General features: G+C 55.0%; 6 protein-coding genes across 6 annotated transcripts; 4 read left to right on the forward strand and 2 right to left on the reverse strand.

The window, feature by feature from the left end:
* Positions 1-417: 417 nt before the first annotated feature.
* Positions 418-678, forward strand: J4E85_001041 (uncharacterized protein; the record flags this gene model as incomplete). The annotated part of the gene is made up of 2 exons (XM_051465329.1): positions 418-595; positions 641-678. 2 exons carry the CDS (start codon positions 418-420, stop codon positions 676-678), a joined length of 216 nt encoding a protein of 71 aa, XP_051331850.1.
* A 380-nt stretch (positions 679-1,058) lies between these two features.
* On the reverse strand, positions 1,059-1,850 carry J4E85_001042 (uncharacterized protein; the record flags this gene model as incomplete). Its single annotated transcript, XM_051465330.1, has 1 exon — positions 1,059-1,850. The coding sequence occupies one exon, from the start codon at positions 1,848-1,850 to the stop codon at positions 1,059-1,061; it is 792 nt and encodes a 263-aa protein (XP_051331851.1).
* Positions 1,851-2,290: 440 nt separating this feature from the next.
* J4E85_001043 (uncharacterized protein) lies at positions 2,291-9,040 on the forward strand (the record flags this gene model as incomplete). Its single annotated transcript, XM_051465331.1, has 3 exons — positions 2,291-2,579; positions 2,631-7,156; positions 7,208-9,040. The coding sequence occupies 3 exons, from the start codon at positions 2,291-2,293 to the stop codon at positions 9,038-9,040; spliced, it is 6,648 nt and encodes a 2,215-aa protein (XP_051331852.1).
* Positions 9,041-12,310: 3,270 nt separating this feature from the next.
* J4E85_001044 (uncharacterized protein) lies at positions 12,311-14,279 on the reverse strand (the record flags this gene model as incomplete). Its single annotated transcript, XM_051465332.1, has 3 exons — positions 12,311-13,552; positions 13,602-13,970; positions 14,019-14,279. 3 exons carry the CDS (start codon positions 14,277-14,279, stop codon positions 12,311-12,313), a joined length of 1,872 nt encoding a protein of 623 aa, XP_051331853.1.
* A 328-nt stretch (positions 14,280-14,607) lies between these two features.
* J4E85_001045 (uncharacterized protein) lies at positions 14,608-15,969 on the forward strand (the record flags this gene model as incomplete). Its single annotated transcript, XM_051465333.1, has 3 exons — positions 14,608-14,695; positions 14,744-14,919; positions 14,974-15,969. 3 exons carry the CDS (start codon positions 14,608-14,610, stop codon positions 15,967-15,969), a joined length of 1,260 nt encoding a protein of 419 aa, XP_051331854.1.
* Positions 15,970-16,968: 999 nt separating this feature from the next.
* On the forward strand, positions 16,969-18,848 carry J4E85_001046 (uncharacterized protein; the record flags this gene model as incomplete). Its single annotated transcript, XM_051465334.1, has 3 exons — positions 16,969-17,209; positions 17,263-17,563; positions 17,684-18,848. The coding sequence occupies 3 exons, from the start codon at positions 16,969-16,971 to the stop codon at positions 18,846-18,848; spliced, it is 1,707 nt and encodes a 568-aa protein (XP_051331855.1).
* Between the last annotated feature and the right edge of the window lie 208 nt (positions 18,849-19,056).

Genomic DNA, 19,056 nt, shown 5'->3' on the forward strand with positions numbered 1-19,056 from the left:
CAACGACAACGACAAAGGCACACAGCGGCCACCTCCTCGCACATCTCCTCACCGCAGTATCACTTCATTCATGGTGTGATGCCCAGTACCGCCTAGATGTGATTCAGCCTCTAGGCTGCAAACCACGCGCCAACGGGCCGAAATGCAAGGGGTTCGTCTCCACAGAATGCGTACGCAGTGTCTGTGATGCAACGGACGAAAAACAAACAAGGCTGGATCAGTGGAGATGGTGGAGATGTTGGAGATGTGGATAGATGAATGTACGTGTTGGGTAGGATGGTCGGCCGGGGTAGGAGATGGGGGATGGGCTGTGTGTGTATAAGTAGCTGGCTATAGCACGACCACGACCACCCTCCTATCCAGACAGACAATAAGAATACGTTTACCTACAACTACGACCTCCTTATACCAACAACCATGAAGCTCACCGCCCTCCTCACCTTCCTCTGCGCGTCCACCACGCTCGCCGCTTCGAACTACGTCCTGCAAGTCGACGGCAGCATTAAAGCCTACGACGTCGTAGAAGGCGACCTACAAGCCCGCCAGCAGTTCGAGAGCTGCTGCGCGACCAAATTCGTGCCGCCGTGCGGCTGTGGTACCGACTGTCCTAGCTGCGGTGTAAGTAGCCTACCTACTCTAGAGAAGAAGAAGAAGGACATTGCTAACAGTGCCGTGTAGGTCAGTTGCTGCGGAGTATGATTTCACTGAGACTGTATGGGGAGGGAGGGCTTGAAGGGAGAGAGTAATTGGAAGCAGGGAATGCATAATGTTACATATGTTTATGTTTATGTTTATGCCAATTTGAAGGAGGTTCAACGGTCTTCCCACGTTGCCCAGAGATGAAAACGCCAGTATACGTGAAAACATGTGCCAACGCCGTCGCTATGCAGTCAAGAAACAAACATGGTCTACTTTATCTCAGTTCCTTCCATGCCATCCATGGTACTGCGATGACGCAGATCGACACGAGCCACTCATGACTCCCGAAACAACATAACCACCACGTACGCAAAAGGTACTCCACATCAAATGAGAGAGATTGCAAGCCTCAGACTCGTCTACTTTCTCATTCCGGAGAAGTCTTTCAGGATGCCAATCATGTGGGTATTAGTCTGCTTGCCACCACGACGAGGACCCTTCTTCTTCTTGTTGGTAGGGGCGGCAACAATAACCTTGGCTTGCGTAGCGGCTGTCAGCTTGTTGGCTAGCAGGGCCTTGCGCAGCTCATCCGGGTTATCAGGCACCTGGACCGAGTGCCAGGCCTTTGCGAAGACGGGGTCCATGGGCAGCATGAGAGAAGGGTCGTTGCCCCAGACAGTCTTTGGCACGCCGTCCTTGGCACGTCGCACCAGCACCTCCTTCTTGTTCTCCATCTTGGTGATGTCGTCGGCGACGGTGGACCAGCCGTCTTTCAGGTCTTTGATCTGCAGTCCCATGGCCGACTTCTGCGTCTGGAAATGGCCTTTGAGCTGCGCGCGGTCGTGGATGCTGAGCTTGCTCTTGTATTTGTAGCGCTCGTTCGCAGAGTCCCAGCTGATCCGGTTGCCGGCGTTGTCGGCGCGCATCAGCTGGCGCAGCTGTTCGCGCTGGATGTGGCCTGGTGGGATGTTGAGGTATTCCATGATGTCGTCGAAGGTGTGCCATTTTTCTTTGCGCTCGCGCAGGAAGTCGTTGACGTAGGTGAGGCGGGTGAAGACGTGCTCGCCGGTGCCTGTGTCCTGCGGCTGCGAGTAGACTACGGGGGGCGCTCCATCGGTAGGACGCTTGCGCTTGCCGCTGGCGGAGGAGCTCGAGGGTGTGGGTGAGGGGGCATTCATGCCTGTGGCCGAGTTCGCTTTGAGGAAGGACATGGTGGTTGTAGTGGTAGTGGTAGAAGTTGAAGATGCGGTCGGGGGTGGCTGTTGCCTGGTCGAGGATGCCTGCTGTCGGCAGTCGAGTGTGCAGCGTCTAGCTAAAGAGTCGCACGGTAGACAACGGGGAAGGTCCGGTAGTAGTGAGCGTGGATGCGCGGAAGGTGCGGCGGGTGAAGGTGAAGGTAGTGAATGGAAGGTGCCGAGTGAAGGCGTCGGAGAAAGACGCATATGTGCTATGACCTCAACCTTGGGAGGCAGCCGCGCTAGTGGTTGGCCCCTGCGCGACCGTCGTCAAACAACTGAACTCGCGACTTTGACGGCGGACCCGTTCATTGTTCGCGTCAACACCACCCCCGTCCTTTGTCTCTTTTCTCCCCGGGACCCACTCGACCGACCCGGAGAATGGTTCGAGGCCTGCAATAAACTAATACACCATCATGGCGGCATCCGTCGACGTCGGCTACCTGGCCGCGTCCTATTCCGTCCCAGAGACAACCCTACAGTCATTACTATCAGAGCCCACCGTCGAGCTCGTCCAGACACTCCTCACACAGATCGAGGCGAAGGCGCGCGCATACGATGACCTCCAATCGGAGAAGATCCGCACCGATGTCGAGCTCGAAGCCGCCATCCAGGGCGGAGAGCAGCGCGCGCGCACCCTAAAGGCCACCGCAGAGAAGGCGCAGAAGGAGGCAGAGGAATTGAAGAAGAAGCTAGTCCAAGAGGGTACGAGATGCATAAGCTGTGCATGTTCAATTGATACTGACGCGTTTACAGAGAATGCCCGGCAAGAGGCAGAGTCGGCGCTGCACAACCTGCGCGCCACGGCCACCAGCTCGACGTCTGAGACGCAGGCGCTGGAGTCGCGCATCAAGACGCTCGAGTCCCAGAACCGCGACCTCATGGCCATGCACGAGACCAAGACGACCGCACACGACCGCCTCGCCAAGGAGCTCACTGAGCAACACCAGAAATCCGTCGAGCTGCGCAAGCAGGTGTCGACGCTCGAGGAGAAGACGCAGTCGCTCGAGAGCGCCGCCACCAACGTCAAGTTCCGTGAGGCCAACCTACAGCAGGAAATCGAGCAGCTCCGCAGCAACAACGACTGGTACACGACCGAGCTCAAGACGCGCGCAGACGACCACAGCAAGTACCGGAAGGAGAAGAACGCCCAGATCGCCCAGCTCCAGCGCGAGAACGCCGACGCCGCCGAGACCATCGACACCCTAAACCGCTCAGAGACGCTGTTGCGACAACACATTGAAGAGCTCAAGGGCAAGGCCGAGGAGGACCGCCTGCGCATCGAGGAGCTCGAGAATGCAGCGTCAGCCGCCGAGGCCCACTTCCGCATCGAGCTCGACAGCGCGCGCCGCCTGTCGACGCTGCACCAGCAGAACAACGAGATGACCAAGAAGCGCTTGGAGCAGCTGCAGTCGGACAGCAGTCGCGTACAAGAGGAAGCCGCGACCGAGATTGGTCAGCTCATGGCCGAAGTCGAGGCGGAACGCGAGAGGGCTGCCGAGGCCGATGCGCGCACTGCTGAGCTCGAGACGCTCGTCGAGACCCTCAAGAGCGACAATTCCGAGCTTCGAAGCTCCGTCCGCGTACCCGGAACCCCGCGACACGGCATGAGCATGAACGGTGGCTTCAGCACGCCCGGCCGAGCTGGTTCGCCTGCCGTCGTCTTCTCCCCTGGCGGCTCGCAGCTCAAGACCGATGCGTCCAAGACTCAGCTACTGATCGAGAACAACGACCTCAAGAAAGAGCTTCGCAAGGTCCGTGAGAAGTTGGAAGAGAACACCGGTGTCCTCAACGACATGCTGCAGGAGCTGGAGCGTCACCAACCCGAATTCGACGAACTCCGCCGCCAGAACGATGCCCTGAACGAGCAGAACAACGAAATCAGCGCGCTTCTCGAAGAAGCCATTGCCGAACGTGAGGCAGCACAACGCGACTCGCGCAAGGCGCTGGGTGACTTGGAAGGCGTACACAACGAATCCGCTCTACTGCGTCGCCAGGTACAGGACATGACGATCCAGCTGCGGACATTGTTATGGCGTCGCCAGATTGAAGAGCAGGGTCTGGGCAGCCTCACAGAGGAACAGCAGGAGTTCATCGTCAACGCTGTCGAGAACAACCAAGTACCGGACAAGCACGTACCAGACGACTCGCCTACACACCAGATGATCACGAAGCACCTGATCCTCTACAAGGACATTGCTACCCTCCAGCAACAGAACGCCGAACTGTCGCGCACACTCCGACAAGTGGGCGACGAACAGGAGAGGCAAGAGGTTCGCATGAAGTCTGAGCAATACCAGCAAGACGTCGAAGAGCTCGGCCGTCTACGCTCCGTGGTCGCTGAGAAGGAAGAAGAGATCAAGTCACTCAACGTTCGCTCGCAAACCCTCAAGACCGAGCGCGATATGTACAGCCGCATAGTTGGCGGTCGGGGCCAGTTGCCATCTCACTCGCAGTCGACATCTGCGTTCGCACAGTCAGTGCCTGCAGGCGGAGCTCCCTTGCTTCTCGAGAACGGCTCTTCATCCCGCGAGATCCCCGAGTACAGCAAGCTTATCAAAGACCTTCAATCACACATTGACCTGCTCAAGGAGGAGAGTGCCACAGACCGCACTACACTCAAGGCGCAAGTTGATAGTCTGACCAAGGACAACTCTCAGCTCCAGAGCGACAAACTCCGTTTCGAATCGCAGGTACGTCGAGAGCAGGACAGGTACGCTCGTCTTGAGGGCAGTATCAAACTGCTCCAATCCGAAAAGGACTCCCTCCAGGAACGCTACAACAAGGTCCAAGCCACCATGGCCCAACAGGACGACAGGCTTGTGAAGGCCACCCAGAACGCTGCGGAAGCTGAGGCACGTCTTCAGAGCTTGCAGGGCGAGATGGTGCAGCTCAAGGCATCCCGGGAAATGTCCGCGACCATCGAAGCCCGTCTCAAGGAAAGGAACCAGGAGTTGATGACTGAGCGCGATCGGTTGAGCAACATGGTGTCTTCGATTCAGAGTCTGCGCAACGAAGCTGAGTTGGCTACCGCGGAGAGCCGACGCGAACTGCAGAACACGGTGGACAAGCTTCGGACAGATTTGCAGAGCGCCGAAAGCAAGTTGGAGGACGAGATCGCCGAGCACAAGAGGGCCACCCAGCAACGAGACTACGAGCGAACCGAAACGCAACGACGGATCGATGACCTCATTGCAGCACGTAACAGTGCTGAAGTCAAGTCCGCGACCGCTGAAACGACACGTCACCAGTTGGAGCAACGCCTCAAGGAACTCCAGAACCAACTCCAGTCATCCGAGGAGCGCCTACAGGCTCTTCAACCACGATCGCATGCCAACGATGAGCAAGATCCTGTCAGCCGTGAGGAAGAGCTGGCGGAACAGGTTTCAGACCTCAAGCGCAAGATCGAGCGCAAGGAAGAGGATCTGGAGGCCGTCACAGCCCAGATTGCCGGCTTCCAGGATATCGCCCAGGATGCTGAGAACCGACTGCAGACCTTCGTCGAGGCCCACGAACGACTCCAAGAACAACTCAACCTTGCGCAAGAAGAGAAGGATGCTACTATCCGCGATCTGCAACAGCGTGTGGAAGACATTTCTTCTGAGCTCGCATCAAGCAGCACCGAGCTTACCGAACTGCGAGGAAAGCATGAGCAAGACACGTTGGTCCTCAGACAAGAGAAGGAAACCTTGGAAGCAGAGATCACCCGACTCAACAATGATGTAGCCGACTACAGGGCTGAGGCCGAGAACCAGATGCAATACGTCAAGACCCAAGCCGACATCGCCGAGCGCGCCCAGAAGGATTACGAGCACGAGTTCCAGAAACACGCCGAGAGCATGACGAAGCTTCGGGAGCTGCGCGACGAATACAACCAGCTTCAATCCCAGATCACAGAGTTCAAGACGCAAGCAGAAGCTGCACGCACAACGCTGGAGCAGAGTCAAGAACACTGGAAGTCTACCGAGGGCCGCTATGAGGAGCAGCTTGCCGAAGCCAGACGCCGTCACGACGACTTGAAACAATACAACCAGACATTGCTCAAGCAGTTCGACGAATACAAAGAGCAAATCAACAGCTTGAAGAACGACCGGGGCGCATCGACTGGGGAGCCAAGCAGCACGGAGTCCGGCTCCAACAACCTGCAGGACATCGAGACCTATCTCCGCCGAGAGAAGGAGATTCTGGAGGTTCAGCTGAACCTGAAAGTGCAGGAGTCCAAGCGTCTCGAGCAGCAACTCACACACGCCCAGGGTCAGCTCGACCAGACGCGAGAGAAACTACTGGAAGAGCAAGCCAAGGCCTCGGGTTCGCAGAGCAACTCCAGCCTTGCACATCTCAACAAAAACCTCGAAGAACTCAACGTCTACCGCGAGAGCAATGCGACGTTGCGCAGCGAAAACACTCGTCTCCAGGCCTCGTTTGCTGAGAAGGCCAAGGCACTGGAGGATCTGCAGGCTGAGTTGGAACCCTTGCAAGTTCGCGTAACTGAGCTTGAGGGCGAGCTCGAGCTCAATGTAGGTCACCTCAAGGCTGTTGAGGAGGATCGCGACCGCTGGCAGAAGCGTCATCAGGACGTGCTCCAGCGATACGATCGCATTGACCCCAAGGACCTCGAAGATCTCAAACAACAGATCGAAGACCACAAGATTGAGCGCGATCAGGCACTCGAGCAGGTAGCCGGCCTCAACGAACAGATTACAGCTCTCACAAGCGACGTACAGAAGGCGAATGCTGAGCGAGACAACATCAAGGCGGCCGAGCGAGAAAAGTTCCAAAAGACTCATAATCAGCGCATGTCAGAGAAGAGGGCTGAAATCACCGCACTCACTGCACAACTCAAGGAGTCGCAGGAATCGAGTACAAGCTTACAAGAGGAGGTCGACCGCATCCGCCAGGAGCTCACCAACGCACAAGCCACAAGTGCGACCGCCGGACAATCCCAGGAGCGAACGGCGACACTTCAGAAGGAGCTGGAGCAGACCCGCGCACGACTGGCTACGACCCAGCAAGAGCTTAATGCTGCGAAGACTGCTCGCGACGAAGCCATCGCTCAAGCGAACGCTTCTACTCAGGCAGCTGAGAGTGCAGATGCAGGCGAGGAGGGTCAGATCAACGAGAACTCTGACGCTACGACACCCCAGCTAGCTCTTCTGCAGAAGCAGCTGGGTGAAGCTCAGCAAAAGGCTTCGAATGCTGAGAGCAGCCGATCTGCCATTGCAAACCAACTGTCCGAGCTACAGGCGCAACTGTCGATACTGGGCGAGCTCCAGAAGGAAGCCGTGAGTTCCACTTGTGTTCTTGTGATATACCCCAGACTAACTTTTCCGCAGGCTACCAAAGACACCACCATCGGCGAGCTTCGGAACCAGCTTTCACAGCAACAACCGTCATCGAACCCGGCTTCTGGCGAGCCCGCGACCGACTCCACCCCGGCCGTGGAGACTGAAAAACTCAAGGAGGAGCTCGCTGCGAAGGCCGCCGAAGTCGACGATTTGCGGGCTCAACTTGCTAGTGCGAAGTCTGCACAACAACCCGCAGAGGGTCAGACACAACCGGAAGCCTCGCACAACGATGAACAGATCACAGCCCTGAAGGCTTCACTCGACCAGCGAGAGGCCGAGCTGAACGAACTCGAAGCATCGTTGAAAGCCCGTGAAGACACGATCACTAGGAGAGAAGGCGCCCTGGAGAAGATCAAGAACAAGTACAACGAGTCTATCAAGAAGACCAAGGCCGAATCCAGCGAACAGGTCGAACGCTTGAAGGAGGCTCATCAAGCCGAGCTCGAGAGTCTACGACAAGAGAAGCAGGCCGCTGCCTCGACTCAAAACCCCCCCAGTGAAGGGACAACCGAGACTCAACCTGTACCGGATGGCATGATTAACACACAAGATCTACCCCGACCTGCAGTCACGGAGGACCAGCTCAGGAAGTGGTTCAAGACCAACAGCGGGGTTTTGGCGGTGGTGAAATCTCAGATTCACATGAACCTCGAGAAGCAAACAGCTGCGAGAGATGAGAAGATCAAACAGCTCAACGAACAGATCAAGCAGCTCAACATGCAGATCGAACAGCTCAAGACTCAGAAGGCCATCGATGGCATTACGGGTGTGAAACAGGAACCTGAACAACCGAAGGCGGCTGGTTCGAGTGAGGACCTGGCTGCCGTCAACGCCGCTTGGGAGAAGAAGCTGAAGGAGAAGCTCGAGGAACTCGAAGCGAAGCTGACCAAGACGCATGAACTGAAGGCGAAACTCAACGCTTCGCAGTTGAAACTGTTCAGGACGAGGTTCAGCTATGTCGAGAAGGCTGCGAAGGAGACGCCGACTGAGGAGGTCGCAAAGGTGTACGCCGTTGCGCTGACCCAGAAGCCTGTGGAACCCACCAAGCCTGCACAACCCGCCACACCCGCCAAGCCAGCTCCAGCACAAGCTGCACCCAATACATCAACACCAGCACAGCAACAGCCAGCAGCGCCTTCCGCGACCAACACGCCTCAAGCAAACGGCATCAACACTGCTACTCCTACCCAGCCCACCCAGCCCAACCCCTTCCTCCAAGCTGCCGGCCACGGCACCGCCCCAAACCCATTCCAGCAAAACCAGAACCAAATGGGACGAGGACTCCCGCAGCCAGGTTTCACAGTCCAAGGCCAAGCCCAAGCTCAACAGCCGCAAGCACAGCAGCAGCAGCAGCAATCCGGACGCGGCGCAGGAACCGGGGTCCAAGCCCTCCGCGGCACTCTCCAATCCAACATCCCCCGCGGTGGTGGTGGTGTTGGTGGAACCGGCATCCCCATGCCTGGCGGACGCGGACGAGGTCAGAACCAACCACAACAACAACAACAAGGTCAGCAAGGTCTGAACCAGCAGCAACAGCAACAGCAGAATCAAGGTCCTGGTGCATCGCAAATCGGTCGCGGAGGCGGCCGGGGTGGTGGACGGGGGCGCGGGCAACAGAATCAGAATCAGGCTCAAAATCAGAGTTCGCCTGCGAGGGGGCTTAACCCCGGTGCTGCGGGCTTTCAACCTGGTCAAGCTGGTCAAGCTGGACGGGGTCAGAAGCGCGGGGCTGAGGATGATAGTGAGGGTGCGACGAGAGGGGGGAAGAGGGCGAGGGGTGGACGTGGAGGTGGTAATGGAGGGCAGGGTGGCGCTGAGTAGAGACGTCACGAGTTTGAGGATTTGATTTAAGGGATGGGAGGGGATGGGATGCGAGCATATATATTTTCTTTCTCTTTTGTTCAATGGTTTCAGAGTTTCACGTTCATGGTTATCTTTTCCCCCGAGGGATAAAAGATGTGTTATCAAAATGAGGTATTTAGCGGTTGCAACTCTGGGATGAGTTTGCGGATTTCTTTCCGAAGATGGATGGAAAGGGTATGTGTGTCTGTACAATAGCATTACAGGGTGTTTATGGGAATTTGAGATTTATGCGCGTTTTAGACTTGTAAGACTTGGTGAACTGTGTCGTGATGTGCTGACTGACGTGGATGGTATGTGAGTCGAGGACTAGAGACTCTGCAAGTGATGGTCTCGCGACAGTCTTCCAGGGTTTGATCTCGCACTGAAGAAGAATATGCGCTTTCGACGCACACAGTATCCAGGTCCTTCTTTGCGCTGATCATCGGTCTTGCACCTGATGCGCGGCATAGTTGCATTGACCTAGGTAGTGAGTGACGTTTTCTAATCACTCTCCTCTACCCGTCAAGCTTCACCAAATCTGTAAAATCGTCTGGAGTTACGTCCAACACATTCTCCTTGCTTTCTTGTCTTCTCATAACTTGTGCGTGTTCGTGCCTGCCACCTACATAATTCAATCATTTTCCCCGGCTAACGCTACGTCATCCTCCCCATCTTCAACGCCGATCTTCCAAAACTAAACCCACCAACACCCCGCGGGATTACCTCCGCATCCATCCCCACGTTGTGCGTCGTCCCCCGATCACGCGACAGAACCTGTCAACCCCGGAATCGGCAAGCCGTGCCAAGCTCAATCTTCTCTAGATAAGCTTCTCGCGCGCTAGTGGTGCCCTCTTTGACGTCCTTCTACTCGCTGCACGTATGGGAACCAAGAGGCTAAGCCTGCCTCCTAAAGCTTGTATAAGAGGAGCCGCGGTAGATAGCAAGACGGGATCTGAGTGGGTGGGTGATGGTTGAATTACCTAGTTGGGCCACGGGTGAATCCGGGGTCTAGAGAAGTGTGGGCGAGCTTGGGTGATCTTCGGAGAAGAAATTGTGGGTTACGTAGGGTGATGGGCTGGGATCTGCGGTGAGCGGGATGGGGGTTGTGGATATATGGGGCGGCTTGCGTCTTCTAGAATGTCTTCTTGGTTTTGCGCATCTCACGATATATACGACGAAGTTCAGAGTCGAACATAGTACGGAACATAACTTCATACATACCTGCAACAGCATTACGACATACTAGCCTCAAGCCTCATCTTCAACAACACGGTTCTGGTCCACACACAACATCCCACGATGTCACCACACTCATCACAAGACCCGTGTATCCCGTACGGCCGCGGTGGAGCAGGAAACATGCGTATGCCCTCTCTTCCCTCTCCTCTCCAACCGCACTAACACCGCCCCAGACCGCCGTTCTTCCATAGCGCACACCTGGGCAAACATCCTCTCCTCCTCTTCCTCCTCTTCCACCTCCAACAACAAACTCGTCCTCACATCCAGCCCCGCCGACCACTACGCCGCGTCGAAAACAGAACGTAAAAGACATTCAAGTTCGAGGTCGGAAGGAGGCAGGAAAAGTAGTGTAGAGGGGAGGAGGAGGGCGAGTAGTCTTTGGAGTAGGGAGACGGGTGAGACGGGTACGCATGAGTCGAGATGGGGGAGGTTGTTCAGGATGGGGAAAAGAGAGAAGCAGCCTACGGATGGGGGGAAGAATTTGGAGGATGAATAAGAGGGGGAAGTAAGGATGTGAAGGCATAGGATTTTCTTTTTGGTTGAGCGTTATGCTATGCAGAAGCATTTCTGCATCTCTCTTTAGATGTTTATATTCGTTGCTTTATCTTTACTAGCGAGAATGATACCAGTTTATTCATTTATACACAAAACATCCCCTTTCCAACTCCTTCTCATCCAGTCTATCCTCCTCCTCGTTTACCACATCTTTCCCCTCATCCTCCTGCACTTCTTCTACAAACACAGCAACATCTCTCTTATCTCTCAGCCGTCTACCCACGTGTCCTCGACCGCGACCGCGCCCTCGCGCGCGTATCCAAGTGACCCGTAACCGCGCGCAACCCCGGGATAAGACGCGAAAGCCTCTTGTGATTCCGCATGCTAGACCTGATTTATGATTAACTCGATATGAGTCGTCGGTGTAGGGAGTGACTGTGTACTCTGGTTCTGCTTTTTCACTGGCGGAACCGTCGCGTCTGATGTAATCTGTGTACGAGGACTTCAGGCAGGCAACGGGCCGAGGCGATGACGAGCGGTCGGTGGTTGCGTGATTGGAGTTGCTGGGGGGAAGATGGATTTCGCTGAAGCGTTTATGGCTTTCACTCGTCCGTGTATAGCTTTCACTCGTGCGTATCCGGTCTTCACTTGAGCGTATGCGGCTTTCGCTCAGGCTTGGGCGGGAGTTTATGAAGGATATCGCATCGCAGCGGATGGAAGGGCGGCGGGGAGCCATGGTTGGTCGAGGCGTCATACTTGGGACAGTAAGACTGGTTTGGTGTGTAGTTGGGGGCATGGAGAAGATAACGTGCGGTAAAGAGAGGAAGTCATTCATGTTGTACAAATCACCATGCCACATACCCAACCCACATATTAAAAGCCAACTACATCTGCGCAAGGACCACGTCTCGCCATCGAATCGACCCCCATACCAACATATTAATATCTCCGATCTTCGTTTTGACCCGCTGGTTTGGAAATGAACGCGTGCGTGTACGATACACAACATGTCCTTTCACACCGACATACCGGATCTTGGCTTCTCTCAACTGCGAACTGACGTGTATTTTTATCTCAAGCGCATTTTAATTCGCCTGTCGAAGGGATCTGCTTCGTCTGTTTCTTCCGCATGCGGTAAAGGTAGACCACATGGCGCACAGTTCTGCCACATTCTTGCATGCAACATGTGAAACAGCAAGGGCGGGCCGTCGATCGTTCACCCTAAGTACGCCAGGCTGCGGGATGTCTTTCACAATACACGTGCGAAACGTTGCGGAACATGTGGCGGTCTGGGTTTCGGTATTTATTGCTGGGTTTGGGGTTGTTCGTGTTGATCGAGATTGGCGGGGTGGTTGACGTTGGCAACGCTTTTCTTTGTTCTCGAGTTAGGGTACTCTGTCAACTTGTGATATGAATGGCTGATGTTTGCAGGACGCGAGTCAGTCGAATTGAATCTGATGTGACATTGGATTGCTTGCTCGTTTACAATCGTGATCTTCAGGTGGCCGTGGCCGCCTACAATGGCACCGCCGCGCCGTCACCTCGCAGATCACTACCTCCACTCCAGACCTGAACACCGTCGTCTACGTGTCGCCGGATGATCTGGCCCCGACCAAACATACCACGTCCGTAGCCATCCAATTGCTTGACGTTATGACCGAGTGCTCGCAGCTCCTCTACGACCTTTTGGTCGATACCCTCTTCCAGGTAGATCGTCGCGTCAGTCATCTTGCCGTCAGCGCTAGGCATTCCGGCTCCGATGCAGAAGCGCGGTGAATCTAGCGCAGCTTGCGGGTTAAGCTTGAAGACTTCCTGGTTGAGGAGTACCTGTACATGACCCTGGGGCTGCATGAAACCGCCCATGACGCCGTACACGGAGTGCAGACTACCATCGTTGATGTATGTTGTCAGGCCAGGGATGATAGTATGGTATGGTCGCTTTCTCGGGGCCAGAACATTCGGGTGGTCTTTGTCGAGACTGAAGTTTGCACCTCGGTTTTGCAGAGTGAAACCGCAGCCTTTGGGAATGATGGCAGTACCAAATCCGCCGTAGTTGCTGTTGATGAAGGAGATGGCGTTTCCTTCAGGGTCAGAACAGCAGAAGTAGACAGTGTCGCTTTGCAGATGTGCTGGAGAACCATGGACAGGGGCTGAGATGGCCTTCTTTTGATCGAATAGTTTCGCTCGCTCAGCAAGATACTCTTCCGAGATGAGCTCGGCAGATGGCACTTTGACGACGTTCGGGTCTGTGACGAACCAATGGGCATCACAGAAGGCAATTCGCAATGCTTCGATGACGGTGTGAAGATATTGCGTGCTGTTGTGGTCTTTGAGGCTCCACTTTGGAATCTTCTTCTGCTTCTCAAGTTCCTGGATAATGCCGAGGGCCATCAAAGCGACGATTCCTTGACCGTTTGGTGGATGTTCCCATAGCTCGATACCGCCGTCGGGTCGCTCTCCAACACCTTGGCCTGTGTACTTTAGCGAGATGGGGTCTACTGGCTCTGTCCCGGTTTCTGCATGGTGTTTGAGATCGTCTAGAGTAAGATAGCCACCGAGATCTTGCACTACTTTTACGAGCTGCTCGGCTACTTCGCCCTCATAGAATCCTTTCTTTCCGTGCTTGGCCAGCAGTTTGAAGGTGTTACCCATGGTGGGGTTCTTCATGATTTCTCCGGCTTTGGGCGCTCTGCCATCCTTGAGCATCTCGCGCCCGTTGGGCGATGCTTTCAAGAGGTCCTTTTCGCTCGCTGCCCACTATAGAATGTCAGAACATCACCTATTCATGAAGCGTTGCAAAACTTACGAATGTTGCTGATAGCTCGGAGACTGGGAAACCGTTCTCCGCGAGATCGATGGCGGGCGCGAGCACGTCCTCCATGCTGACCTTTCCACTGCCAAATCGCTCAACACAGTCGACCCATCCCGCTGCTGCGCCAGGCACTGTCGCGGCATGTACATGATCCATGGGAATCTGGCCGCTCTGGCCTTCTGCGATGTTGAGGTCTTTCCTGACCTTGTCGAGAGTGACGTTGGCACCACTCCGGCCGGAACCGTTCATGGCAGATACCTTCTTCGTCTTCGCATCGTAGTACAGACAGAACATATCACCGCCGATACCCGTTGAGCCCGGCTCTGTGACATTGATGGCTGCCGCAACGGCCACCGCAGCATCCTTTGTAGCGTTAGTATGTGATGGAAGTGGTGATGGATTACGTCATACTGCCGCATTACCACCTTTCCTTAGGATCTCGATTCCAGCAGCGGCTGCAAGTGGCTGCGTACACGACACAATGCCTTTGGTGCTATGTACGACTGAACGACGACTGGGAAAATGGACAAACTGGGGCTCGGGGTGTGGGTACACATTGCGAGTATTCGAAGCTGTGTTGTTATCCATGGCGACTTTGGCGACTTTGGCAGGCCGTTCTTGCTCAGGCTCTTGTTGGGGCTTGGACCTCTTGCTTCGTCGTGGAGTAGGCATGGGGACTTGAATGTGAAGCTTGGAGCTATGAGTGGGGTAACGGAGAGCTGCTATGGTATACCTAGGTACCTAAGTAGTCTCCAACGGTTATCCCCGGAGATGGTTGATGCCGTTCAATGAGCCGATTTCGCTCGATAATCCCTCGGGACATATCGCAGCGTCCCCGCCTATCTCCATGACGTCTCCACAACAGGAAGGTGGTAAGGCGGTGTAGTCCGCTTTAATCTGCCGGGGTGAGGGTTATCATCACGTGCACACGTTCCGAGCCGATCGGAACGCGCATTGGACATGGAGAAATTCACAGATTGGAGCTTGAGGCAACTCGACGATGCTCACAACGTCATGGATATGCCGCAATTGCCTCTCGCGCATTGCTCGTCCGTTGATAAATCGCAGTATTCGGTTCCAGAGTAACGGTGTGTATTGAATGTGTCCCGTCTGAGCAGGTCGCTAATATCGCATAGCTGCGACATCCGAGTCTATACCCCCGGCCCTCCTCACAAGAGCCCGCGCAATCGTTTCCGAGCACAAGGGACTGACAGAAAAGCTCTCCAATGGCTTTGACACGCGAGCGGCGAAGAAGCTCGGCGAATACAGCCCGATCGTGAATGCGTTGGGTGAGTGGGATAAGGCCAACGAGGTAAGCAGGATATCGCGGCCAGCACGAGCACTTCAGTAGCTGATATGGACTAAGTCTGTGACAGAGCTCACCTCGATGATACACGACTCCTCGACCGATCCCGAGCTACGATCACTCGCTTCCGACGACCTTGGAGAAACACGGACGCAGCTCGCCAATGCTTCACAGAACCTCATCACTTCACTCGTGCCGGTACATCCTTTCGCACACCTCCCATGTCTTCTAGAGATACGGCCTGGCGCAGGCGGATCAGAGGCAGCTATATTTGCGGGGGACCTCTTCCGCATGTACTCAGCCTTCTGCAACCGCAATGGCTTTCGCACAAACCTCCTCAAGTATGAGAACATAAACGGAACGACGGAAGCGGGTGTACCGCTATCAGAAGCCATCATTGAGGTGGAGAACGATGGCGCATACGGCGTCTTCCGATGCGAAGCAGGTGTGCATCGGGTACAGCGCGTACCCGCCACTGAGGCCAAAGGACGTACACACACGAGCGCGGCATCCGTACACGTGCTACCTAGTGTACAAGAGAACTCTGCAGAAGAGCAGGACTTCGAAGACCCTGAAAGCGACTACTACATCGACGTGAAAGAGGTCAAACTAGAAGTCATGAGGGCAAGCGGTGCCGGTGGCCAGCACGTCAACAAGACCGAGTCAGCAGTTCGGCTAACGCATATTCCCACAAACACGGTCGTCGCGATGCAAGATTCTAGATCCCAGCACAAGAACAAAGAGAAGGCTTGGGCGCTTCTGCGCTCGCGTATTGCCCAGTCAAGACGCGAGAAGCGCGAAGAGGAGATGGCCAACATGCGACGAAGCGTTATTGGCGTGGCGAAGATGGGCCGCGGTGACAAGGTGCGGACCTACAACTGGGGACAGCAGCGGGTTACCGACCATAGGAGTGGAACCACTGTGCATGATTTAGACGATGTAATGGGTGGTGGCCAGACGCTTGAGAAGGTCATGGAGAGTGTCCGCAGCTGGCTCATGGAGCGAGATGTTGAAGCCTTGATCGCGGATGATGCTGGATCGAAGGACAAGAAGTGAGGTGCAGAGGTATGCCCGGACAGAGATGATCTTTCTCATCCGGTATCCGTATTGCACAACATGTGCGAAAAGCACCTGGAGAGCAAGCCTGTGGAATTACATCGCCGAACCAGCGCTCAACAAAAAGCAGGGCCATCCACATAGACGTACGCTGTCGGATGCATTCATGCGAACTGTCCGACCCGCACCGCCAGAATCGCGAATTCAAATGGTTTCAATCGAGCTACGCCCAGTACTTGTTTTCATCTTTGTTTCCAACTTGACTGCGGCAGCATTCATCAGAAGGCCCATTCTGTCTAACTAAACAGTATAGTCGTCTAATGAATACTTCGTCTGGTAGATAAGATAGGCATGCGAACTGCATATAGGCTACTCAGAACCCCACCGGGGTCACATTACCCTATGTACGCCATCTTTACCACAACGCAACCTGCACACCAGAACCGATCTATCCAGGCCCGCCACCAAAAACAAAAAGCTCGTAGCTGAGCCGCTCGCCAAGTCCATAGGGCCCGATTCCCACACTGCGGGGTACATGGAACCTTTTCCCGGCAAGATGCTAGCCACAAAGGCCGCTTCCTCACGATGTCGCTACAATCGAGTCAGTCTAACCATGCGCCACCTTGGATCCAAAATGGGCCCAGATCGTCACATCGCTGAAACGTTCGTCAATTCCCCGCACTTTAGTAGCTGCGACTACCCCAGGTTTCGCTTATACTAGTCACTGGAAACCAGTACGAGTGGGTCGGATGTGGGCTTGGTACGCGCCTACTGGATCGCTACATGAAGTTGACTGCATGTTTCAGAGGCCAAGCTGAACTGATAGGAAGACGTTTTCATGGATGTGGGGTGCGTTTGGTATCGGGATGTGGGAGGGATTGGAGATATAGGATAGTTATGATCCCGTCACTGGGGGTAGACAGTTGCAAGCACCTTGTCTCCTCCTTTCAAAGTCGCAGTACTGAATCAACAGAATTCTTTTACTCAGCTCGCTATACCATGGCTTCAGATACCATCCACCCGGACTACGAAAAGGAGAAACAACAAGTCAGCCATCATATCGAACATGCAAACCCGCATCATGCTACAGACTTGTCGCTGGAGTCACAGCATGACCAAACAGACCAAGGCGTGGACATGAATAATGCCCACGCACTCAAAGGAGACGACTCAGATGGCAAGGTAGAATGGAGTGTGCGTAGCATCTTCGCCGCCATCTTCCTCGCCGCACTATACACTGGTACAACCTCCCCCCTCCACATCCCATCCCCACCCAAGACTAACCCACCGCAGGCTCCCAAGTAATCCTCTACTTCGCCGGCGCCTCCCTCTCCTTCATCGAAGCCGACCTCAATCTCGACCGCGGCTCAGCCTGGCTGCCCACCGCCAACATCCTCGCCATCGCCGCCGTATGCCCCTATGCAGGCTACCTCCAAGACCTCTTCGGGAAACGCTACATCGCACTCTTTGGCTCCTTTTGCATCTGCCTCGGATGTGCGTTGATGGGCAGTGGACAGAATTTCGGACAGCTGTTGGCTGGCATGGCGATTTCGGGGGCGGGGGCTGCGACGGGGGAGTTGACTGGTCTTGCTGGGTAAGTTGTGTTCTTTCTTCCCTTTCGTCTGTTGTCTTCTGTTCTAGTTTCTTCATCCACTGGTTCAGTTGCCACGACCGCTAGTTATATCAATCCCTACTAACAAACACCCCACCCCAGCCTCGCAGAAGTCGTCCCCATAAAACACCGCGGCTACTCCCTCGCCCTCGTAACCGCCTTCGTCCTCCCCTTCTGCCCCTACCTCCTCTACGTAGAACTCTGGTCCCACTCCGCCAGTGGGCCAGGTTGGCGCTGGGGCCCCTGGGTCGCCCTAATCTTCAACTTCATCGTCGGCGTCGGCCTCGCCCTAACCTACTTCCCACAGCGCGCCAGTACCAACTCCTCCCCCTCCTACACGCGAAAAGCGATCTTGAAAAGAATAGACTATGTGGGTGGTGTACTCTCCATAACAGGCCTGACCCTCTTCCTCGTCGCCCTCCAATCAGGCGGCTACACCCATCCCTGGACCTCCGCATACGTCCTATGTACCATGCTCATCGGCCTCCTCCTAATTGCCCTCTGGATCCTCTACGAGACGAAATTCGCAGCGTACCCCATGGTTCCCTCTGCCCTCTTCTCCGGCCAGCGCATCGTCGGTCTCGCATATGTCGTTGCGTTTAGCGCGGGCATGAATTTCTTCAGCATACTTAATTTCTTTCCGGTTACGTTTAGTAGTGTTTACAGCCCCGATCCTGTGTCTATTGGACTGAGGGGCTTGGGGCCCGCGCTTACGACGGCGGTGGGCGCGATATTTTTTAATGCGGCACTGAGTAGGTTCCCGGGAAATACGAGGGAGGTGTTGCTTGTGGCTGTGGGGATTATGACAAGTTTCGCTGGGGCGCTGGCGGTTATGACGCCAGACAACGAACGCTTGGTTCTTTTTCTGGGATCCATGGCGGGGTTTGGTGTAGGCGGCGTTCTTGTTCCTGCTGCGACGGTTGCGATGCTGGTTTGCCCAGATTCCCTCATTACAACTGCTGCGGCGTTGTCGCTGTCGATTCGTACGGTTGGCGGCAGTATCGGGTATTCGATTTACTACAACATTTTCGCGGGGAAATTGACTGCCAATCTACCCAAGTACACGGCGATGTATGCGGTGCAGGCTGGTTTGCCGCTGGAGAGTGTGGAGGCGTTCGTGGGCTTGTTTCTTACGGAGCCGGAGAAGTTGGCTTCGGCGGGTATTCTGGGTGTTACGCCGCAGGTTATGGAGGGTGCGACGATAGGGACGAGGTGGGCGTATAGTGAGAGTTTGAAGTATGTTTGGGTAAGTTGGGCCTCCCTTTAACGGTTGCTCATGTACCACAAAGCTGATATGTGTGGCATTTAGTTTACGAGCATCGCCTTTGGCAGCATAGCAATAATCTGCACGCTCCTCCTCCCCAGCACGAAGAAGTACCAAACGAATCGCGTGGCTGTGCGGATCTGAGAGACTATCTTCAGAACACTTAGCTTCATACTTTCCTTTACTAGTCAGCTCTTTGATTATTCATATA

This window comes from Alternaria conjuncta (assembly GCF_024043145.1).
Source record: "Alternaria conjuncta strain BMP 0040 chromosome Unknown scaffold_1, whole genome shotgun sequence".
NCBI lineage: Eukaryota > Fungi > Ascomycota > Dothideomycetes > Pleosporales > Pleosporaceae > Alternaria > Alternaria conjuncta.